The following is a 22,321-nucleotide window of genomic DNA, read 5'->3' as shown; positions in this document are numbered from 1 at the left end:
GCCAACAGTTGCTTAAAGACCTCATCACCTGTCTGCACTGGAGGGGGTGAACGTTTGTCACTACCCTCACGCTTTGGTGAGTTGGGGGGGGGGGGCTCTACTTTTTGTGGATTTTTAGATGAACTTCATGTCAAAGTTGTTTTTCACACAAAGCAGTATCCGTATCATGTCGGTGAGTTTCTGTTGCAGTTGCAACAGTCACCACAGCAACCAGCTGTTGTGCGACAGGCCAGGTGAGGGACCGTGGCAGACTGTCCCAGTCGTCCCCCACCCAGTGTCCCCTGACTAATCTGTCCTACGCACCATAAACACTCCCAGAGACTCCCTGTCAACTATAAACACTTTCCTCTGCTGCCACGGTGTCACTGCAGGAAAAGTAAACTAAAACATGTTCAACACTCCCTGCTGCACACAGAACAGGAGGCTGTAATGTGAGTGCGGATCTGACCTGAAGATGACAGGCCAGGCGGCGGAGAGAGACAGGTCGCCACACAACCTGTCAGTGAAGACCACCTTGGAGGAGGAGATCGAGAGAGCCGAGAGTATTCTTAGCAGGTGAAACAAGTATTAAGTCATGCGTTAGGACGTGTTCGACAAGGCATGTGATGCACAGAGAGGTGAACGTTCACGTGTGTCTCATCTCTCAGGGTGCCATCTGTTTGCGATGACACGTCCTCAGAGCTGCAGAGAGTCGCTGCTCTCGACCCTCACAGAGGCAACTCCAGAAACTCTTTTCAAAGGATCGGAGCAATCTCAAGGTAACAACCCAGAACATCCCAGCTGTGGCACGTCAGCATCCTCCGCAAAGCTTTTAGCTCAGGACTGTTTTCTTCAGACAAAATTCAAAATAGGCTCAGAAAGTGTCTTGTTCAATCCTTTTTGAGGTCACAGGCTGGATAAACGCACACACTCAAACTCACATCAGGCCTCTCTGATCAACAGGTTGGCTGTATTAGGCAGGTGAAACGCTGAATTTTAAAAATAATTCTGTGTGATTGAATAAAACTTCGCTACTTCTTACCCATCATTTAATGAAAACCAAGTGAATGAAATAAAGTTTATAGACAGAAAGTTTCTAGCCCATTTTGGCAGGTGATTTGTCCAGTTTCTCCGATTAAACAGTTTGTAGTTTTTGATGTTTTCCCCTAACAATTTAACATGTTTTAAAGCTTACTTTAAACCAATTAATGTGTCAAATTAATTGTCTTCAGCAGACTAATCTCACCAAATCAGACTGTAGTCAGGCTAATCAGTGCTGGTGTCTTGATATTAACCTGACTGGTTTTGGTCAAAAAAAAGTGTGTTGCACATATCACAAACATGTTGTTAGTGATTTTTCCTTCTCTGTCTGTCGTCCACTGTCTGGTTTTGTGACACAGACGCTGACAGCTGTAGATGTGTTTGTGCTGGAGGAATAGTTCTTTTGATGTTTTCGATTTAGCTACTTGTTTTCATTTTCATATGTGCTCAAAAAGTTCATTAAACTCTTACGAGGTGTTAACAAACTAAATTACCAGAAAGTCCAGCTCTGATTCACACGTCACGTTTGAAGAGCTCGTGTGTTTCTTGTGTGTGTGTGTGTGCGTCAGACTGGTGGGCCTGGTGGTGAGACTGAGGGAATGGGCACACAGGAGTCTGCTGGAGGAGGAGGAGCGACCAGACTCCTTCCTGGAGCGCTTTCGGGGCCCTGAGCTGAGAACGGCCCCCAGCCGCATCAGCAACACGCAGCCGGATGCCAATGGCAACAATGCCAAAGGGATCTTTAGGTATGCCTGCCTGCGTGTCACCCTGAACCATTACTATGCACTTTGTTATGCACTAGATACACTGATTGTCCAAGTGTGTTATCTCTCTCACACTTTCAGAAAAAAGTGGGATTTGTTCGTGGTGTCCCCGTCCGATAACGCCTACTACCGCTGGTTATTTGTTATCGCCACGGCAGTGCTCTACAACTGGTTCCTTGTTGTGGCGAGGTAAAAACACCACAGTTGTTACTGCTGCTGGGTGCCTGCAGCCTCCAGAGATGGGTGATGGATGTAGTGAATGGGTGCACCGTCCACTTGTCAAACTAGAGCAGTAAATCATGTTTCTTTTCCCCTCCACAGAGCATGCTTTGACAAGTTACAGGTGGGGAACTACATCTGCTGGCTGGTGTTGGACTACCTCTCTGACTTTGTGTACTTAATGGACACTTGCGTCCGTCTTCGCACAGGTAACCTTTTTCATAATGTAGTTGTATTACACAACAGAAGTGTTGAACCTTAAGGGCCCCATATAGTGCGTATTTCTTACGATTGTTCAAAGATTGTTATGTTTGTGGAAAAATGTGACAATCCAGGTGGAAATTGGAATAGACAGCTCATTAGCCAATGATGTGATGATGGTAAATATACACAGCATTAAGGAGGTGTATTGAGTCTATGTTTAAACTCCATTATCTGATATTATGACATGACGAGCACAAGCTATTGCCCTGAAAGTAGCAAACTTTTTACAGATCCAGCAGAAATGAAGCAACATTAGCATTTGTTTTGAGTTACAATTCTGGAGACCAAAAAATTGCTAGTCTTATGTTCACTCTCTTTTAGCTCTGTTTTTGGTCTCTACCAACTCCTGAGGGGAATATCTGGCTCTTGAGCAACTAAATGCTCCACTATGTTGGCCAGCTAGTCGCTAACTGTGTGTGCAGCTTTATGTTAGTTCATCCACAGTTCAGCTTCATCTCTGAACTGAGCTGAGAGAAGACTGTTCACCTGCATTTCATGTTTCTTGTCTCAGGGTTCCTGGAACAAGGTTTGCTGGTGAAGGACCATGCCAAGCTCAGAGACAGCTACGTCCGAACGTTACAGTTCAAGCTGGACGTGGTTTCCATCCTGCCCACTGACCTGGCGTACATCTCCACCGGCATCCACACACCACAGCTCAGGTTCAACCGCCTGCTGCGCTTCCCACGCATGTTTGAATTCTTTGACCGCACTGAGACACGCACCAACTACCCCAACATCTTCCGTATCGGCAACTTGGTGCTCTACATCCTGGTCATCATTCACTGGAACGCCTGCATCTATTACGCCATATCCAAGTCTTTGGGATTTGGCTCAGACACATGGGTGTTTCCAAACATCTCCAAACCTGAGTATTCCTCCCTGACCCGGAGTTACGTCTACTGTCTGTACTGGTCGACTCTCACTCTGACCACTATTGGAGAGATGCCTGCACCCGTGCGAGATGAAGAGTACCTATTTGTGGTGTTCGATTTTCTTGTTGGGGTACTCATCTTTGCCACAATTGTGGGAAACGTTGGCTCCATGATCGCCAACATGAATGCCACGCGTGCCGAGTTTCAAGCTCGGATTGATGCCATCAAACACTACATGCACTTCCGCAAAGTCAGCAAAGAACTGGAGACGCGTGTCATTAAATGGTTTGACTACCTCTGGACCAACAAGAAAGCAGTAGACGAGCAGGAAGTGCTGAAGAACTTGCCAAACAAACTGCGTGCTGAAATTGCTATCAATGTACACCTGGAGACCCTGAAGAAAGTACGCATTTTTCAGGACTGTGAGGCAGGACTGCTGGTGGAGCTCGTGCTCAAACTTCGCCCACAGGTCTTCAGTCCGGGGGACTACATCTGCAGAAAAGGGGACATAGGAAAGGAGATGTACATCATTAAAGAGGGGAAGCTGGCTGTGGTGGCTGATGACGGGGTAACACAGTACGCTCTCCTCACCGCTGGCAGCTGCTTTGGGGAAATCAGCATTCTGAACATAAAAGGTAGTAAAATGGGAAACCGTCGGACAGCCAACATTCGCAGCTTGGGCTACTCTGATCTCTTCTGCCTCTCTAAGGACGACTTGATGGAGGCGGTGATCGAGTATCCAGATGCTAAGACTGTGCTGGAGGAGAGGGGCAGGGAGATCCTGATGAAGGAGGGTCTGCTGGATGAGAACGCAGAGAGCGGCGGGCTGCAGAAAGAGGACACAGAGGAGAAGGTGGAGCGGCTGGAGTGCTCCCTGGACACCCTTCAGACTCGCTTCGCCCGTCTGCTCAGCGAATACACACACACCCAGCAGCGGCTGAAGCAGCGCATCACTCTGCTGGAGCGACAGCTGAATCAAACAGACTGCGGTGCGGACGCAAGAGATGATGCGGATACAGATGCAGAGACCAGCGACACAGACCCTGGGCCTTTCGCCCACACAGATGGGTCACCACGTCTGAACAATGCTTCAGTAGAGAACAAAAAGAGCCCAACATCAAAACATTAAACTGAGGAGATTTTAGATCCCAGATCTCCTGAAAATACTCAGACCCATGAAAAGTATATCAAAACCTCATGGCATCCTTTATAACTGTTTGATCATTTTAGCTAAGTGTAAAGAGATGTCTGCGCGTCAATAAACACGGTCTTTGAGTTCTTTTCTATGCCAAAAGCAGTGAGCTGAATGTGTGTTTTGATCTCAGTATGGAGAACATGTTTGTGATGAGAGAGAAAAGAAACTAGAATGCATTAAAAACCTGCAAATGAAGTTTAAACGTCACTTTTTAGACGTCAGACTTGTCAGAGTTCAGAGTCACTTGTAAACATCTTTTGTTCAGTTGCGTCAGCGGAGGGATTCAGTTCTCTGTTCAGTTCACATGTTGTATATTACGCTCTGGCCCCGTACACCTCGTCTCTTGCTGCTCCTCCTGGGGAAAAAGTCCGGGGAGAGACGGTGGAGGGTGATTTGCGGAGTTCACATACACAAACATGATTATTTTTCCAGTGTGGTCCTTGTGTTCCAGGTTAGATTCTACTCAGGCAAACTATGATGATTGTCAGAACCGTCTTTTTAAATTTTCTCACCTACTTTGGCTTTTGTGGGACATTTAAGGAGAGTTCTTGCATTAAAAAAAATTTCAGCTGTGGAGATGTGACTCACTTGCTATTTGCAGATGTTTCTTTTTTTTCCAGCTGTGCCACAAATGGGCTTCAATTTAGTACAGTTTTTATTCGCTATAAAATTCATTTTCCTTTTATATTAGAATGAGAAAGCCACTTCGTCTCTGATTGCATTTAGTTACTCCCATTTCTATTATGCAGAGTCACTCTCTGGAGCGGGAGACTGGGGATTTTCCAGTTATTCAGCTCCTGCATTCCAGGATACAACTCAGCCACATGAGCAGTGTCAATAAGTGCAGCTGGAACAATGCCCCTGCAGCAGAGCCGGCTGTAATAACGTGGTAATGAGAGCATATCGCCTGAAGGAGAAGGGTGAGATCAAGTGCCGTGGACAAATCTCAAGTTACTGTACCTGCCATTTGCTGATCAAACAGCATGAATACATCTGATGTGTCCCTTTTGTATCACGTTAGAGACACCAAACCTGTCAACAGTACGTGCCAATCCTGGACTTAATGAAATCAAATTACCAGCTAACATTAGTGATTTCTAAATGTGAGCTAAATTTGAACAATTAATACACTTTGGGATTTCTAAGTTGCATATAACCATTATTTCAGTGATTGTATTTCACTGTAACGCTTGATTAAAGATAAATATATTATTGAAATGCGGTTTAAACTGTTTTTATGAAATGTGGATCTTCTAATCTTCTAAAATTATTTTACTTTACAACTACATTTGCCCCAGTTTAGGCTCAAAAAATGTTTTGATATAAATGAAGTGCAGAAATGACGAGAGGCTTGTGTGTTGTCTTAACTTTCAGGGATTAAGAATGACAATCTTCCATTTCATATGGGCTGCAAATATCAAAGCAGGTCTAGCCTGTGCTGATGTTAGATTGAAAGATGAACTGAAATACTTTCCTCCGGTCACAGCAGTGCATGTGTGATTTACAGCCAGTTTACCTGCAGCACAGCTCAGTTTCAGTGTTTAATGGGTAAAGATCATTAGAGCCTTGATGCTTTATCTTGTAGCCTGAATGAATGTTTAATATTATAGAGAAAGAGTTAAGCTTGAGATAAAATGAGCTGATTATGTTGTGATTGTGACGTGCCGCTCCATCTGCACATACACTAGTCGACTCCATGCTACTCACTCAACAGGTGCACTGAACTGTCCTGTACCCCCGTCCCCACTCTGTCCCTAACACACACACACTCTCACACACACCAAGCATTTGCCACCACATGTCATGTGTAGAGAACAACTGATGTAGTGTGTCAAAGCCTTATGGCCAGAGACGCTGCAGTAAATAGAGAGGACAACATGGACCATCAGGAAGTAAATACTGTATGCACTAATATGTATGTACCATAAACATGATGTTTGTGTAAATGCTGATCAGGTGGTGACCACTGTCAAAAGAAAAAAAAGAAAACAGAAAAAACACATTACAAATTATATTTTTCTGAATATAACTATATTGTTCGTACTTTCAAAGTGTAACAGCTTACAAACTGTATTTGAAAATCAAACAGTATCTGCTGCTTCTCATTTGGGGATAACATCCCCCGACCACTGGGATTCACTACATGGAGTGAATGAATCTACTGTATAAGACAAAGTGTGACAGCAAAGGTAGCCCCCTTCTATAGCTATTCATTTTGCTTTATGTGTCGAGTTAGGGCAAGTATTTCAACAAGAGTGCTGAAGACCAAGACACTTATGATCGCTGTAGAAGAAAAGAAAAAAATGATTTTTCCCGTGATAACTGTGATTGAACGTGAAGATACAGAGGAAACAGTGCAGGGCTGCTCATATGTGACGGAGCTGCAGTCTGTGGACTGATTGGCTGAGAGTATCCATCGGGACGAAGGCACCGGCTAGCGCATTCGCATGTGCAGGCTGTGCTTGGGTCCATCCACCCGCTCCAACTTCTCAAAGTGTTTCCTAGCATTACGGATATTGATGAGAGTGGCTGCAGAAGCTGGAAAAGCGGAGACATGGATTTTTATTAGGCTGATTTGGGTTCCTTCTACCGTACATTCACTGCAGGGAAACGTCATCCTCACTACTTACGGATGGAGGGGTCCGACATGATGACCATGACATATGTGTTGGAGGTGAAGACGTCAATGAAGGCCGCGAAGTTGGAGTTCCTTACTTCCATGCTTTGGAAAGAGGCTGCAAGTTTACTGGGATGAAAAAGAAATAAAAATTCAGGAACGGTATAAAAAATCTGCAGGTGATGTGAAGGTTGAAGGAGACGCTTCTGAAGAGTGAACTTACCTACAGCTGAGTTTGAACTGTTTGATAATGTTACTGATTTTCTCAAAGCGGTGAGCATCACGCTGCTCTTTGCACTGATAATGGGAGATCACCTGCATTTACAAAAACACCAAGCAAAACGACAACAACAAAAAGACTTTCATTAATAGATCTGGACTTTCTGCCTCAGACGCTGTGGTGCCAGAGGAAGTGCTCGCTCTCACCAGGAAGGTCGCTCTCTCGAACAGGAGGACTTCATCTGCCTCTATGATCTGCGCAAAATTTCTCAGGTTTGTCTCCAGCTGCTGGACGTTCGGGATGAGCTGGTACACTATGCTGGACCAGGCCTGAGAAGACATTTAACAGTGTTTCTTACGGCGCCGGCTTTGTTACCCGACATCTGAACATGCAGCCAGTCAAGTGTCCCGACCTTATACAGGGTTTCATCCCAGATTGATGTCCTGAAGCACGTGCAAGCCAGAGGTCTGGACAGTCTCTTCAAATCTTCCTCACGCTCCTTAAAGATCTGTAAAGACAGTCACATGGACGGAACGGAAGCAATATTTGATTTTAGTCTCAGGCTCAATGCCACTAACACATGAATAAAGAAACTGATCACACAAATGGGGAGATTAGTTGAAGAAGATGTAAGCAGACTCATGGCAATTAAAAATAATATAATACAGTAGTATCTTTAAATTCATCTTCTGATTTTTATTGACTGGCTCATTTGTCACAGTTATGACTTCATTGTGTTATTTGTATGTAATGAAGCATTAATCTAATAAATGAATGAATGACATGCTGGTGAAAAATCTGTCATGATTGCCCATTTTGAGTAAAAATGACCCCAGTAAAATTCTACCACTACAAAGACAGTAGCAGCATAACTGTCTAAATGTATGTGCCTCAGAGAGGAAAATCAACTCAAAATGAAATAACCACTGTTAAGCTCACCAAGTCTCTCTGGTCCTCCTGCACCAGATCCATTTTGTGAACGAGGCAGAACACTTTCGCATCGGGGGAGTTCTGCAGGATGGCCTCCAGACACGACTGGTAGTAGTGCATGTCTTTCTCCAGCTCACGGCTCTCAACGTCGAACACATAAATAAGCACCTCTACATTTCGGAAAATGTTGTCCCTCTGGCTGGTGAAGTAGTTCTCCATGAATGTGTCCTGTCTGATGGGTGAAGGAAGCACAGAGGAACATCTCACAGAGGGTCTCAGAACAGGGGAAAAGACTCTGACTGGTCAAAGCTGGGCCAAATATGGCCAACGATGAAGAAATGCACTTTACCCTCCACAGTCCCACAGGTTCAGAACCAGATTGCCAAGAAACCGTACATGGGAGTGCTCCACGTCAACTACATTTAACAAAGGATGAAAACATTTTTAAAGATGAGATTAAACAGACACCCAGCATCAAAAATGCATCTTCATGTAGCACCTTCCTCTAAAGTGCTCTTACTTGTAGCTCCAAGGCGGCGTGTGTCTCGAGCGATGTAGTTGGCAAAGATGATTGATCTCATACTGGTCTTTCCAGACCCACTTTTTCCCATCAGTAACACCTGGAATCACAAATGCAACAGATAAGACCATCATAGAAGGTCAAAGCCTATCCTCTCCTCTACTCCTCTGACCAGCGGTGGAAGAAATGTTCAGACTCTTTACTCAAAGCTGGAGTGTGTCACTTTTGCATATAAATTAATGTCTGTATCACTGAAGTCTATCACTGCCAGGTAAAACTCTCTGTATTTCGCAGTATATCAAAGTTTTTAAGATTTGGTGTCTGGTGTGACATTCCCACGCTGTTGTCACACATTTTACATCAATCTAAATCAATTTAATTGATTTACCAATAAAATCTGTCAAATTGAAAGTTACTCTTAAATCAGAATCAGAATCAGCTTTTATTGGCCAAGTATGTGAACACATACAAGGAATCTGACGTCTACTGTACTTGCATATAAATAGAGAAGAATGGAGACAAGAACAGCAAAGCTGAACAAAGTAAAAACACATTTTTACAAAAAAAAACTATGACAAAGAGTGTGAAGATGACAGCAGTGCAATGTTGCAGAGTAGAAGCAAAGACGCTGGAAAACTCCAACATATCTAATAAGTCTGTGATTATTAACCATAAACTCCTCTTCAGGTTGTTAAAATCATCAAAGTCATGGACAGAATGAAACTAATGAAGAGTAATATACACTAGAGGTGCAGAGTAGAAGTGGGGACTTTCCTACAATGTTGTTATTAAGTCCTGGGTCAATGGTTTGACTCCCTGTGACTCCTGATTTATGTTTATTATGGGATGGATCTAAAATACCAAATACTGCATATCAAAATGGGTCTGACTACAGTCTCCTGGATCAGTTTAAGGCTGTAATAAACAGTGAAATCTCCTAGTTTAAAAGACTGAGCACATATATTAAATGGAGGAACTGGAGTAATATAGAAGCCCACTAAAGTAAATGTACTCCACCACTGCTTGTGATGCTACACAGAATCAATGATTAGGCCCTGCCTCACCTTTTTCTTCATTGCTGTGCTTGACATCCCCCTCAGCAGACACGATGTAGAGTATTTCTGTGAGCTGAAAGTCAGATGACTTTAGTCTGTGTCAGCAGCAGCAGCTCTCCTCTTCCTCTCCTTCAGCTGAGGATCAAACACAAATATTTTCACCTAGCTGTCACTCAGTTAATGTTAGCTCTACTGAAGCAGAAATAACCACACTGGACACGTTTCGATGCTCACACGACGAACAAGCCAAGCAGGTGTAACCAGTCCTGGGCTAATTAAACTCACATATAAAATACAAACAGTTTACTGACCCTAATGAAACTCCTTCCTCTGTTCCGGAATAACACCAATGCTAATGCTAAGCTAGCTAACACGACAGCTAGTTAAACGTCAGGTAGCTTAGCTAAGCTAAACAGCTAGCTAGCTAGCTAGCTGAGCTAAATTTCGGTAGTGTGTCGTCTACTTACCCCGACTGGGTAGGACTGCTGCTTAAACTCAAGCAGTGTTAACCTGTATCTTTTATTTGTTTTAAAGAATACGGTTGTAAACATTACTCGGTAGAAGAAGGCAGTGGAGTCAAGATCAGCTGCTTCCTGTTTACGCCAAAGTCACATGATGAGCCTCGCGGACAGTCGATCACTGATCAAATATGTAGTTCAGTTCGATAGTCCTGCACACACATCTAAGTCTAATGTCTGGAGATAAAGTTAGAGAAAGTCTGCGGTCAGAGCGATTTTGGAAGCACTTATAAAGATATTTAATAGGCAAAACACAGGAAAAATGTCTTCTTCCTTTTAAAATAGTTTTAAAAATCCTATTAGTGCATCTAAGTGTTCAGGGAAGAGTACTGCGACCAAACCAGTAGACCAGCACTGGGATGTGATTGTGGTTGTGAGGCACATAGAGACCACAGTAACACTTGGAAATAATCATGATGGAAGAACACAAAATCACAGCGTATTCAGCATATTCAACTCACAGGTCATTTTTTCACAGGTCAAAAGCTGCTGCCTTCATCCATAGTGGACATATTTATGAAAATATCAAGGCTCATTTATTGGTTATTATACAACACAGGGCTGTAAAATGGAAATAGAAGTTGTCGTCCCTCCCTAGATATTTAAATCTAAATAAAATAAAACAACATATACAGTTACTTATATACACATATCTATACATCTACATACCCAGAAAGTAATTCTGTTTTTTTAATTTGCTTCTGGGGAGATGTAAACATCATCAGATAATTCAACCATGAAACTGCCAAGAAAAAAAATCATCTTTGACTGTTATTAGAAATACCGTTATTAATTGTAAAACCACACAAATACTGTTTACAAACGGGCATTGATAAATATTTTAGTATTAGAGAATAATGTGGTATTGCAGTTCTTCATATTGACCATCAGAGGTCAGTGAACAGTCATGATTATGGAGCTCTCTGCTGTCTGATCGTAAAACCGGATACCGAACTCAAAGATGGCGCCCACTCTGATCTCATTTTGTTTTATTTTGAAAGTGTCCACCGGAAGTGTCGTCATGGAATTGTTTTGTTTTGTTTATTTCTTTGCAAATTAAAAAACAACAACATGCATGTGTCAGGTGTTATGGGCTAGATAAAACATAGTAAATACGTTTAAGTTATATACTACACGTTTAGCAGCTCAATCTATTCTGTTGCATTTCCTTACATTCATGAAAAAAAAAGTTTTGAAAAAAAAAATATTTATAATACAACAGTTTTTGTTGTGCGCTGCAGACATCATAAAAACTTAACAGCACAGCTTTGCATATTAATAAAATATAAACCCTAACTAATATATTCTTTTGCAAGAAATAACAGTATAAGGTCAGCGCCAAAATATGTGTAAAGTTGTTTCACCATCAATCATAGAAAGTGTCTGGATAGTCTGTCAAAGGAAAGAGACCACTAGTGGGCCAACATGCAAGATTTTGCACATATGTGTTAATGTTTTCACCTACTTTATCTATACTGTTTACATGGACCGTCCTCACCCGGCACACTCATATAAGCAGATATGATGACAAATCCCAGAAGAGAAGAGAAGTCAGATGTGCTTTTGTGACACGGACATGGACATTTTAGACCCCACAGTGACGGAGTCGTCCTGATTTTATCTGCATGCTGTGAAGCAGAAAATCAAAAATCTGGTTTGAAGGACTTCCCCTGGATAGGAACTATGCTTAGCAAGAGGGAGACAGACGGCAGAGAGAGAGCAACTCCTTTGCCTTGATAGTGGCAGATAAGAGAAGTCAATGATGCAGTCAGAAATACTCTGCATTTGGAAACCTTACACTAATCTTCTTTATATGATTCTATCACATATGATTCTATCACATTTTCAACATTTCTTACCAATGCTTAATACAGGATATACATTTAGTCTCAGCTGATTGGTTTTGCCTCTCTGAGGTTGTTCATTAGTTTGGAGTATCACACTTGTGCTATAAATATTGATACGTACATAAAGTTGATAAATGAGACCCTGAGTGTGTGACAGCTACTGGTGCCAACATAGAGCCATACAGTACGTGACTTTGTTTTGTAGTTCACATTTAAACTAGGGACGGACAAGAGATTTAAATGAAATTAAATTGATGAGAATGATAAATGAATTTATGGAAAAGGCAAAGAGTTAAAAGTATTATAAAACTTTATTGTTTTCTTCCTGTGTGTAATCTCCAAAGTGTAACCTCCTTCCCAAACGATCAGCGACAACACTTAGGATGATTGGCTAACACATGGGCAAATTATCCAATGTTTTCCTCCCAAACATTTGTCAGAAGTAAAACATAAACTCAGCAGTAAAGGGGAAGGTCTTTCACACTCTGATACGGAGAAAAGAAAATGCATACATGTTTTCTGCAATCATGCACATATGAACCGACAATTGAATTCTATACTCCAAAACCCAAACCTTATCCTTCAGCCAAAGTATATTAAATCAGCCTATAAATACAGGGTAATAACTGCTGCGCTCCATATTATTAAAATATATGGAGTTCTTAAGTATACATTGCATCTTCCTCATTAAATGTGTATATTTAAGAAATGCATACACTTTCCATCACCAGCAACTCTGTTAGTTTACATAATCCAGAGGTTATTAGAAAACACCAACAGGGGCCGTTACCTGCGAAATCAACAATGGTACAAACACAGCTCGACAAAGAACACGAGACGTAAAGGGGAGAAAAGACATGATGTAGATTAAAAGGTGTTTGGGAGTAATATTCAGGTAGTGTGCACGCGTTCTACGGCTCTGAGAAACGGCGCCAGTGCTTTACACTTCCTCTCTGAGTCTGGCGAGTCGCTGAGACAGTTCATCCTTTGAACAAGAAGGAGCAGAGACAGGCGTTAGTGAGGAAGATGAAGACGAGAGGAGAATCCATCTATTGAACTTGTAACAAATACTACTTAAGTGTGCATGTGTACCTGTTCTGCAGAGGCCACGCTGGTGCCCACTGATCCCATCTGTCCCTGAGGGAGCTCCATGTTCAGGTCCAATCTAAACACAGGATTAGTCAGTGACTTTGCTTGCATTATCCTGAACATTATATCATATAATTATATGATCATTATAACAGTGTCTATAAAGATTCCTCAAATAAGTGTCAACAAAAATTATTTGAAATAACAACCACAGATTACACTTTAATCTCGGCCCGTAACGCAAGACTGCGTACGATACACCTACATATGTGATTTTAAATTATTTCACAAGGAACATCGGGACAGGAAATGAAAAGGTTACCCTGCTTCATCGGCCATTTCGTGCAGCAAAGAGTCCACTTGGTTCTGAAACACACATTATGTTTACAGTGAACATGTTTGTCTTTAAAAACACAACGTCAGACGACAAGAGCGAGTAGAAGAGCGGAGCGGAGAAATGGACCTGTGGTGTTGTGAGTGTTGTGGTGCTGCTCATGGTGTCCTCCATCTGGGCTGTCTGAACATCCAGAGTTTCAAACTGATGTTCAAATTTGTCCATGAGACCTGAAATCTGACACAAAAAAAGGGGATTGAAATAATATTTTATAACTCAGAGGAATTTATTACCCACTGCTGTAGTATTGTGTTGTTTCTGCTAAAAAGAAATATGGAAGACAATATTATGTCGCTACCTTTTCCAGATTCATACTCTTCAGAGTGGAATCCATGCCCTTCACCACTCCAGCCATAGATTTTGTGACCTGAGAGATAAAACACCATCACTGACACTTTGGAAACCACCATACCTACAAACAAGCTGTAAGTGAAGTTCTAGGCGTATGACAGCGTGCAGTGGTCCAGTGTTCATTGTACCTGGTTCATTGTAACTGCAGTTTGGACCCTTGCTGCCACCGCATCCACCCGAGCGCTCATCCTGAGGAAGTTCACAGACTGGTTCTTCTGTCTGATGGCGTTCTCTGCGTGGATCCTCGCCACTTCCATATTGCCCTTCTGGATGGCCTGGAGACAACACATTAAATAAAGCGGTCCGGCAACAATCTTGTGCTGCCAACACATTCATAGTGTGTTCAAATATGTTTATGACTGGTTTCAACTTACTTTCTTGACTTTAGCCTTCTCTACTTTTTCCTCTTTGTCACATTTCTTGGAACTTCTTTGGAGTTCTTTGGCAGCAAACTTTAAATTGAAGAGATTCTCTGTGACACGAGGTTAAAGAAGAACAAAAGCCAGACAAAAAGCAACGACCAATCCTGGACGTTCTATTGCTGGGGATGACTCTGAAAACGGTTTAGAGTGACTGTTCCTGGATGAAACAGTTGTGGGAGGGCTTGACATACAAGTAGGCCTAAACCTCTGTTCTTATGTGTTGCTCTCTCATCCCAGATCCTGCCAATGATCATTGGAAATGCATTCGATCAAGAGTTCAATGTGTTTTGCTCTTTTCTGAAGGACAACAAAAATTTAAATCTGTGATCAGTGCATTCTTACCAATTGTCATTCCTTAAAGGGTTAACTATTTGAAATATCTGGCATTTGGTCTGCTATTTACAGTCATTAAGAATTACCACAGATATACTGAATGGACAAGCCGTTAAAAAAACACAGGTTATGTCACTGGTGTTCTTTGAAGTATCCTTCTTGTTGCGTTTAATGCAGTTCCCGTGAAAGCATCATGGCGTTGTGTTAAATTCAAGACAGCTAGAAGAAGACCCCCTGATGAAACGGGGGGAAAGGTAAAGACGTCAGTGATTTACTTTCTTATTTGGACTAATGATGAACACCCCGACTGAGTGTCACTTCTAGCCATTAGCCAAGCAGCTAAGGCCTACAGTCCAGTTTTGGCCCATTTTACGACGCCTGGGAGTGACTAGGACAGGTCCAGGGTGGTAAACAAGGCAGCAATTGTACCTTTGGGGAATATCTGGGCTTCTCAGCAATGTTTCCGATGGCTGTCACACATAAATCTCACCAGTCTCGTCGTGTTGTTATGCTCCGTCTTTGAGCCCTCATACTGACGTTACACCACAGGCTTACGTCCCTTTCCCACCGCTTATTTAAAAGGATACTTTCCATGCTTGGCATTTTAAGGCGACTCTTCGCGAATCCAACGGGTCCACGGACACTCAGCAGCGAAAAAAGCGGTTAAACACAGCAAAACTTAGCAGTGAAACTTGAGCCTTTCGGGTATCGGTCTTCGCCTTCTTCCGCACTTCCTGGTGTCTTACCAAAATATGAGCTACGTCAGCGTCACGTGGTGGCGGTATTCCACCCAACGTCACTCGGGAGCTGCCCCCCCCCCCTTTCCTCCTCCTCCTGAAATGTGAATGAAAAGAAGCAAAAAAAAAAAAAACAACCGTAACATTAAAACACGACACTTTTAACGTTTTAACGCGGGTTATTATTGTTCTGTGAGTGAACACAGTCGGATAAAAGTGGATGTGGCGGTGTACCGGAGCAGCAGTGGGCGGTGAAGGCGGCTGATTGATGATTAGATTTACGGTGTGGATCACGGCGGGCAGAGAAGAGGATGACTCACTCCGTCTGATGTGATGTTCACCCCGCAACAGCTCGGCAGTGCGGTGGCACGCCGGTAGTTCAGCCTGACGCGTCGCCGTGTTCCCCTCTCTCTCTAATAAAAGTCAAACTTTATCAAACTGCCCAGACGCGTTTTGACGGCGCTGACACAGCTTGTTTGTTTCAAACTTGAGCGGCCGTCGCTCGGTTGTCAGGGAGAGACGGAGCGTCGTGATTTACCGTAAATTTCGTGACGCCTGATTGCCATGGAAACAGAGCTCCTGCGCTGAGAGGAAACTGTCCGTGTTAAGTTCAGCATCAACCTCTCCGGCGGGGTCGGACAAACCTGTTGGATATCTCACTGTGTTTTTCCTTCTCCCCTGCTGCTGCTCTGGCTCCACTTTCCATTTTTAATTCAACCACAAACCAGGTGAGTTTTTAAAACTGCGCGGCTGTTGTATTATTGTGTCTCATTGTGGCAAAACGCAGTTAATGTTCCAGTTTGTCCTCCTCCAGTATATTCCCTAGTTTCTCCCTAAAAGGTTAGCCTGTCCATTCACCGGGACCTGCTGTCAGTATTAATGTAGCGTGAAATACAGACTGGGCTCATTTTGAACTAAGTGGTGATTTAGTGAGTTGATGCATTTTGAGTTCAGGGGACATCACCATGTAATGGCTGTAGTGAAACACAACCAAAGTAGCCTGTGCAAGATGTCATAGGAGTGTTTAAAATGTCCACCAACGTGTGTGCGTCCAGATCACGACAATCTATAAGCTGAATAATATAGCCTGCAATATGCTTCAATCCATTTACCAGGCTGATTGGTCTCACGTTTAATGAATTGCACAGCCCCAAACCACCTTAAGTGGTGCATTTTGTGTCGACTGTGCGCACAGGGGAAGGATCCGGGAGAGCCAACCAGTGATGCTTCATTCAGGGGCTGTATGACTCATATAGTCTTATCTATAAAGAAGCCAAGTGGCAGGAGAGCAGTCCTGCTGCAGGACCGAGCTGATGTAACCCCAGAGATGCACTAGAGGCTGCTGTGGGCCATGCTTCCCTTTGCCCGGAGTTACAGCCACTGACTGACTGCATCCACACTCTGATGGCCACCCAGTGCCAACACAGGCTGAGGATGAAGTTGGCTGTCCATACACTGTGCACGCAGCTGATCAAGTGCATCACATGGCCAGGGCAATTTGAAATCAATACAAATGATCACTGTCATTATCTTTGAGGTGTTTACATTAAAGCAGCTACATGGAGTTTTTTAAATGATTGTCTCAATTTAATACAGATGCCTCTATGTGATAAGCTTACAAGTCCATCAGCGAAAGGACTTATTCTTAATATTTGTACCCTGGTCACAATCTTTTTTTTCCTCAGTTCACAAAGTCAAGTCCTACTTTGCTTCTGATTGGCTCATTTCATTCCCCATGCCCAAACCTAACCAATCAGGTGTTTGATATCAAGGTGGCTATGATTTGATTAACAATGTTTCACGCTCATTCACCATTTGACTTTGCCATCCTAGGAGAAACAGTTTGGCTCTCGGGTCTGATTCTGCATAAAATCAAGCTAAGAGCTGATTTTAAAAAGATTTTCCTTTGGCAAAGTTTCACTATAAATTGTATGTAGCGAATTAAAAGGATTTCTCTTTGGAGAATTTTAATGTTGTAATTTTGTGGTTATACAGGGGCTGAGAAAAGCGATCTTATTCAACAGAAGATCTATTCTCTAATTGATTTGTCTCACAGAAGAAAAAAAAATCTTTAATCTCCTTCTCCTTTTCAGACATCTATACCTATTTTAGCTGGATGAAATAAACCCATCACCAATCAACAGCATGCTGCTTATTACCAACATTATGCAGTCTAAAGTATAACTGCAGCATTACAGGCTCCGTCTTCAGAGGAGGAGAGCTCATACATAGAGGTGCAATATAAACAGACTCATCCAGCCGGACCCTCGTAGATCTAGTAACCAGGTTGTCCCTGCAGCTGACAGCCAGTGAAAGATGACTATTTATCTAGTGTGACCAACATGTGAAATGACATGAGAAACAGTCTGTGACATTCATAATACTTCTGGGAGTGCATTGAATCACTGTCAGAAAAAAAAACCCCAACTCCCTTTCAAAACTCACAATGCATCGTGGGAAGGGTTGTTGGAGTAGGCACATTTATTTCATTTTACAGCTCAACCAGACACACTTTACTGATTTGTTATTAGTGATATTTGAAGCAAATATTGATAATTACAACACCCGTGTTGCATAATATTCGGTCGTGATCTGTTTAGTGTGAGAACACATTTTTATTTGCACGATCCAGATACACTTGTTGCTTGTTGAATGGTAGCTTATGTTCAACCAAGCCATTCAGCTGACTTCACCATGTGTCACGATGCTGTTCCCCCCCAGTGGTAACACATCACACAAGTTCTCTGTGCCCTCTTTGATTACGCTGCTCCACTTTATGCTAAATGTGGAAGAAAATCAGAGCATTGACTGTGTTTCAAATCTAGGTGATAAAACAGTGTCACATAGCTTAAGACATCCTGCGATCAGAGAGGACTGAAGGGCGAGAACGTCTCTGGCAAAAGCCTGTGGCACAGTTATTCGTATTTGTTTGACTGCACTTGTACATTTGAGACCTTCGGGAGCAGAGGAAAACAAAAGAGCAAATGCTACGTCTTTGAAGGTCTAGACATTCAAGCAAACAAATGAGTGAGAAACATGCTAAAGGATGAGGATATAGACGACATGTGAAGGAAAAAAAGCTTTTTTCTGTGTCCATTATCATTTGAGAATGAAGGTGGATTACGTTATTCTAAGAAAATAAAAAAACATTTCTTAGGTTGTATTATGTTTTCTACTCTGTTCTACTGCTTCAGTCTTCAGTCTGGACGTAATTCCTCTCATGAGACTTTAGCCATGATGTGATACACATGTCAGACCTCTATTTCACAGGTGAGGGTGATGGAGATTCAAACAGAGAAGAGATTCCACAACTTGACCCTCGAGCAAGTCCAAGCTCTAGACAAGGTCTTGACTGAGGTAATACCCATCCACGGACGAGGAAATTTTCCTACGCTGCAGGTGAGAGCAAAGGACATCATCCGTGTGGTGAAGGATCGACTGGTCGAAAGAGACATCCAGGTGAAAGACATACGGCTGAACGGAGCGACGGCCAGCCACGTCCTGGTGAGGGACAACGGCCTGGGCTACAGGGACTTGGACATCATTTTTGGAGTGGAGCTGCCGAGGCAGGAGGACCTGCAAGTGATTAAGGAGGTGGTGCTCGGCAGCCTGCGAGACCTGCTCCCTTGTGGAGTTAACAGACGCAAGATCACCTGCCTGACCATGAAGGAGGCCTACGTGCAAAAGATGGTGAAAGTTTTCAATGAGCATGACAGATGGAGCCTCATCTCGCTTTCTAACAACAGAGCTAAAACCGTGGGGCTCCGATTCGTCAGTTCGCTTCGAAGACAGTTTGAGTTCAGTGTGGATTCCTTCCAGATAATATTAGATCGCATGCTGGAGGCTTACTGGGAGACTGAGAGGAGACAAGGAGGAAAGCTGGCATTGAACGCTGGGAATTTGTCTAAAAGAGACAATGAGAATGAAAACAAAGAGCCAGAGCATTCGAGCATTCCTCTGGAGGTAGAAGCGGATATTGAAAAGGACTCTGCAATGGCAAGCGGTGGAGAGATGCAGTGCCAGGATGAGGCGGTTTCTGTGCTTGAAAAAGAGCTTCCACATGCAGAGGTAGAGCATGCAGATGGAAAGCATGAGGAAGAGGAGGTGTTAGAAGCCGAGAGCGTTAACCTGCAGCAGGAGGAGGAGGTGGATGGCATAGAGGATGTTCAGTCAGAGGAGGACATTGTGTTTGAGCTATGTGAAGAAAATGGAGAGGAGAAAGGGCAGTTTCACGGTCCTTATCCTTTAGTTTCGTCCCCTAAAAGTTTATTTCCAGATGTGAGGGACCCGCTGATGGCACCTACATGTTTAAAGCTGCAGAGTAATGAAGAGCTGTCTGCGTCTCAAGCTTCCCAGCTGGTAGAAAAGTCTGCGCCACAGGAAAAAGTCCCCTGTGAAGAAATCGCTCAGTTCAAAGTAGACTCTGTAATCTGCAGGACTGAGAATACCTCGAGCCTACAGGATCCACATCATGAATTTTCCTTTCCTCCTCCAGCTAAGAAAACGTGCAGCACATCGCAGGACATTGTGCCGGACTATTGCCCCTCACCAAAATTGCAAAGAAAAATGTCACGGAAGATGATCAGTAAGCCTGAGAAATGGTCTTTATTGACTGATTTGTCAGATCTTACAACACAGCTCTTTCCGCCCATAGAAATCCCTAAACCCCTTCAGCCGAAGCCTCCTCTGCAGGACAGCGCTCAAGCTCAGCCGGAGGCCTCGGGCACCCTTTCAGCTCCCACATACAGTCCAGCCAGTACAGCTCAGGATGGGGCTGGCTCTAGTGAAACCGTAGAACAAACCGTTAAGCCAAAACACTCGAAGAAGCCTCCTGATTCAGACACTCAAAGCCGCACACGGGCAGCAAATGTAACCTCTCAGCCTCTGACGAATGAGCAAAAACCTGAGCTGGCAGTCACTGTGCCGAAAAGCAGCGGGGCGAGCTCTTGGGCCGGGGCAGCGGGGGAGCCCACCATCACTGTCGAAGCAGAGTGCATGTATGGAGACTTTGAACAGGCGATGGACCACCTCCGCCACCGCCTCATCGCCACCCACAACCCAGAGGAGATTCGAGGAGGGGGCCTGCTGAAATACAGCGACCTGCTGGTGAGGAACTTCAGACCGGCCAGCGAGACAGAGATCAAGTCCTTGGAGCGATACATGTGCTCCCGCTTCTTCATAGACTTCCCTGACGTAAGCGAGCAGCGACGGAAGATCGAGGCCTACCTGCAGTGCCATTTCATCGGCAACGAGGAGGCGAGCAAGTACGACTACCTGATGACCCTGCGGCGTGTGATAGATGAAAGCACGGTGTGTTTGATGGGACACGAGAGGAGGCAGACGCTCAATATGATCACAGTCCTGGCTCTGAGGGTCCTGGGCGAGCAGAACGCCATCCCCAACACGGCCAACGTCACCTGCTTCTACCAGCCGGCTCCGTACATGGCGGAGCCCATTTACAGCAGCTACTTCATCACCCAGGCCCAGCCCCCGCTCGTCTACCACCCCTACCCTCTACATGTGCACATGCAGACTGGCCTGGTGTAGCTACAGTGACGTGCCCACAGGGAGGCATGCGGGCTGCTTTCAGCATGGTGCTCTGCAAGCACAGGCACAAATGGAAGTTTTAACAACAGGCAACCACGGGCACAGTGTTGTTTAACGCTTTGAAATCCCTCCTGCTTATGACATGAAAGATCACGAAAGTTCAGAACTGAAAGGGATCTGGAGGCAAAGCATGTCACCCTTTCAAGATGAACACTTTTGAAAGGATTGAAAACGCTAAGAGCCCACTTTTCAGAGAGCTTGTTGAGAGGATTTCATTGAAGTGGAGGGACTTTGTTTAAGGCTGTTCTGGCTCAGCTTTGGCAAATCTCTTTACTGGTCCCCCTCCTCGGTTGAGGAGGATGTTGTTATGTGAAAATCTTTTATGGCTAGAAGATAAACTTCTCTAACATATAAAATCTATAGCACCTGCTGAATCTATGAAACACCCATCCTTGCTTTGGTTATAGTTTGAATAATGATAATTCCTTAACGTTTCTGGGGGATTAAAACCCCATATAGCTGTTTTGTGAATCATCAGTCTCTGTGGAGTAAATTTCAGCACGTGGCTGTACCTGTGTACTCACTGTATAGAAATAGGACACCTTTTACAGAGGGCATACATTAGACAAAAGTTGCTGTGGTATTTCCATGATATTGTAAGTTCTATATTTGTGATGTAAACACCTAATTTCAAAGGTAGGAATGAGATTTGAGGCCATTAGGGACTGTATGAAGAAGAATGAGGTGATTATGTTAAGGGTTATTAAAGCCCCTGAAACTACCTTCAACTAGTATTTCTCTTAACATGACATATCCATGGTAAAAATAAGCAACAGTAAGAGTTAAAGTTTGGATGAAATATCTTTATGTGTTGTTCATGTACCGTTCAAGAGTTCAACGCTCACACAAACTTGCACAAAGAGAAATATGAAAATCTCTCATGAAATAACCAAAACTGTCCAAACCTGGGCAGAAAAATATGTGTTTTTATAAGACCTCATCTCTCATAATAAGAAAAAAGCAGATTGAGAAAATGTTTTCAGGCCCAAGACCTCATTTGTGTACGTATTGACTAGACTGCAACAAAAAGCTGAAAATTATCAAAGAAAAGAAAAGAAAGAAAATGACCCCGTCTTTTTTTTGACCTCCTCACTTGTCCCTGAAAATATTAAACCAAACTCAGCCTTGCCCTGATCCCAGTCAGTAACAGAAGTTATGGTCTTAGGGAGCGTTCAGACGTGCTTTTGCATTGTGATCATTTTTAGTGCTAGAAGTTATAAACCAGGAATTGTTGCCATATCTCCCTGAATGCACCCTGCAGTTAATTAAATCAATTCTCCTTTTCCATGTCAGAGAAGCAGCACAAGGATTTGCCTCCCTGTGGCATTATAAAGAAAACCTTGGCTG

At 43.5% G+C, this 22,321-nt stretch overlaps 4 protein-coding genes across 5 annotated transcripts; 2 read left to right on the top strand and 2 right to left on the bottom strand.

The window, feature by feature from the left end:
* Positions 1-454: 454 nt before the first annotated feature.
* cnga2b (cyclic nucleotide gated channel subunit alpha 2b) lies at positions 455-4,268 on the top strand. The gene is made up of 6 exons (XM_070843800.1): positions 455-555; positions 648-758; positions 1,590-1,766; positions 1,866-1,973; positions 2,106-2,212; positions 2,779-4,268. The coding sequence occupies exons 1-6, from the start codon at positions 455-457 to the stop codon at positions 4,266-4,268; spliced, it is 2,094 nt and encodes a 697-aa protein (XP_070699901.1).
* A 2,081-nt stretch (positions 4,269-6,349) lies between these two features.
* rraga (Ras-related GTP binding A) lies at positions 6,350-10,303 on the bottom strand. Of its 2 annotated transcripts, none has more exons than XM_070843363.1 (10): positions 10,144-10,303; positions 9,686-9,811; positions 8,622-8,721; positions 8,451-8,517; positions 8,111-8,333; positions 7,584-7,679; positions 7,378-7,500; positions 7,175-7,266; positions 6,965-7,080; positions 6,350-6,872 (listed from the first exon to the last, which is right to left on the bottom strand). In XM_070843363.1, the coding sequence occupies exons 2-10, from the start codon at positions 9,710-9,712 to the stop codon at positions 6,769-6,771; spliced, it is 948 nt and encodes a 315-aa protein (XP_070699464.1). In that variant the 5' UTR covers positions 9,713-9,811; positions 10,144-10,303; the 3' UTR covers positions 6,350-6,768. The 2 variants fall into 2 exon arrangements, with proteins under 2 accessions (XP_070699464.1, XP_070699465.1); XM_070843364.1 differs by having other exon boundaries at positions 10,231-10,296.
* Positions 10,304-12,333: 2,030 nt separating this feature from the next.
* On the bottom strand, positions 12,334-15,393 carry LOC139212741 (charged multivesicular body protein 1b). The gene is made up of 8 exons (XM_070843264.1): positions 15,218-15,393; positions 14,250-14,347; positions 14,004-14,150; positions 13,823-13,891; positions 13,594-13,701; positions 13,453-13,496; positions 13,134-13,206; positions 12,334-13,026 (listed from the first exon to the last, which is right to left on the bottom strand). The coding sequence occupies exons 1-8, from the start codon at positions 15,231-15,233 to the stop codon at positions 12,982-12,984; spliced, it is 600 nt and encodes a 199-aa protein (XP_070699365.1). The 5' UTR covers positions 15,234-15,393; the 3' UTR covers positions 12,334-12,981.
* Positions 15,394-18,646: 3,253 nt separating this feature from the next.
* Positions 18,647-20,914, top strand: LOC139213350 (terminal nucleotidyltransferase 5C-like). The gene is made up of 2 exons (XM_070844027.1): positions 18,647-19,217; positions 20,286-20,914. Exons 1-2 carry the CDS (start codon positions 18,647-18,649, stop codon positions 20,912-20,914), a joined length of 1,200 nt encoding a protein of 399 aa, XP_070700128.1.
* The last annotated feature ends 1,407 nt before the right edge of the window (positions 20,915-22,321 follow it).

Source organism: Pempheris klunzingeri, chromosome 14, assembly GCF_042242105.1.
Source record: "Pempheris klunzingeri isolate RE-2024b chromosome 14, fPemKlu1.hap1, whole genome shotgun sequence".
Classification (NCBI taxonomy): Eukaryota; Metazoa; Chordata; class Actinopteri; order Acropomatiformes; family Pempheridae; genus Pempheris; species Pempheris klunzingeri.
Note: the sequence above shows the minus strand (reverse complement) of the source record. Positions and strands in the feature narration are given on the sequence as shown.